The sequence below is a fragment of the Arachis hypogaea genome, chromosome 16 (assembly GCF_003086295.3).
Source record: "Arachis hypogaea cultivar Tifrunner chromosome 16, arahy.Tifrunner.gnm2.J5K5, whole genome shotgun sequence".
In the NCBI taxonomy this organism is placed as follows: Eukaryota; Viridiplantae; Streptophyta; class Magnoliopsida; order Fabales; family Fabaceae; genus Arachis; species Arachis hypogaea.
This window is the reverse complement of record NC_092051.1, coordinates 71,922,255-71,923,972: the sequence shown is the minus strand read 5'-3', so window position 1 is coordinate 71,923,972 and position 1,718 is coordinate 71,922,255. Positions and strand designations below refer to the sequence as shown.

Genomic DNA, 1,718 nt, shown 5'->3' with positions numbered 1-1,718 from the left:
TCATGGGGCCCTTTCCCCCTTCCTATTCTTTCAGATACATCTTGGTGGCAGTAGAATATGTCTCCAAGTGGGTGGAAGCCATAGCCACAACCACTTGTGATGCGCAGATTGTTCTTCAATTTCTCAAGAAACATATCTTCACTAGATATGGAGTGCCCAAAGGTCTTATCAGCGATGGTGGCAGCCACTTTTGCAACAAACAGATGGAGAAACTCCTACACAAATATGGAGTAATTCATAAAGTATCCACACCATACCACCCCCAGACTAATGGCCAGGCTGAGCTAGCAAATAGAGAATTGAAGAAAATTCTAGAAAAAACAGTGGGAAGCACAAGGAAAGACTGGGCCAGGAAGTTAGAAGATGCACTTTGGGCATACAGGACAGCTTTCAAAACACCCATTGGAAAGTCCCCGTTTCAGTTATTATATGGAAAATCATGTCACCTCCCTGTGGAGCTTGAACATAAAGCTTTTTGGGCCACTAGACTCCTCAACCTTGATTCTCAAGCAGCAGGAGAAAAGAGGATGCTACAACTAAATGAGATGGATGAGTTTAGACTGGAAGCTTATGAGAATACTAAGATATTCAAGGAGAGAGCTAAGAGGTGGCATGACCAGAAGATCTTAAAGAAAGAATTCAAGCCAGGACAACAAGTGCTTCTGTACAATTCTAGGCTCAAGATCTTCCCTGGCAAGCTAAAGTCCAAATGGACAGGGCCGTATCTAGTAACAAAAGTTTTTCCCTATGGAAGTCTTGAACTGCTAGATGAAGCTACACAGAGTCACTTCACAGCAAATGGGCATAGAGCAAAGCCTTATTTAGGAGGGCAATGGGACAAGGAAAAAGAAGTTCAATATCTGAACTGACCAAACACAGAGGATGTCAAGCTAGTGACGATAAAAGAGCGCTTGTTGGGAGGCAACCCAACCTGAGGTAGTTTTCCTTTCATAACTATTTTAATAAAAAGGTTAATTGGTTTTTCTACATTGCGAGAAGCTAGGTTTGGTGTTGCACGCCAAAACAATATAAAGGAGAATGAAGGATTCTAAGTTTGGTATTTCACCAAAATCCCATTATAAAACACATTCTCACTCTCTACATAATGATGGCTTCAAGCATGATGGATGAACTAGTTAACTATTCTGCTATTTCCTAGTTTTCAGTTTTATTGCTTTTGAAAAAGAAGAAGAAAAGAAAAAGAGTTATTACGCATGGTTAATCTAATACATTGGCAAGGTACTAAGTTTGGTGTTCACACACCAAAGTAAGTTCAAGAGCCCACAAATAAGTCTTGCAGATTAGCTGAATACCTAAAGGAGTTGAAAAGCAAGCAACATTCGAGGAGTATGCAGGAAAATAGCCAACAAATCAGGGAACATCTGCATTATGACTTACAAGGAACAAACAGAAGGAAGAATGAAAAGCTGCAACCCAACAGGTTGTATTTATACTTGATCCTTGTTGTTGTGTAATGATTTAATTCAGAGAGTCCTTTATGTCTGGCTGGAATGATCATGTAGTTGCAAGTGGAAGTACATGTTGAAGAAAGCTATCTGCTTAAATTTTGCTTGAAAGCTATCTGCATAATAATTGTCATCATCCATCAACTTGAATACTTTGTTTTGTTTTCCCTTGCTGTTTGAATAAAAGAGAGATGTTTGATTTAGAAAAGTAACTGTTCAATGTTGCAGAAGTGAGAATAAAAGTTAGTGGTG

At 39.3% G+C, this 1,718-nt stretch overlaps 1 protein-coding gene across 1 annotated transcript; it reads left to right on the top strand.

Moving 5' to 3' along the window:
- Positions 1 to 545: 545 nt before the first annotated feature.
- Positions 546 to 869, top strand: LOC112757149 (uncharacterized). The gene has a single exon (XM_025805755.1). The coding sequence runs from the start codon at positions 546 to 548 to the stop codon at positions 867 to 869; it is 324 nt and encodes a 107-aa protein (XP_025661540.1).
- The last annotated feature ends 849 nt before the right edge of the window (positions 870 to 1,718 follow it).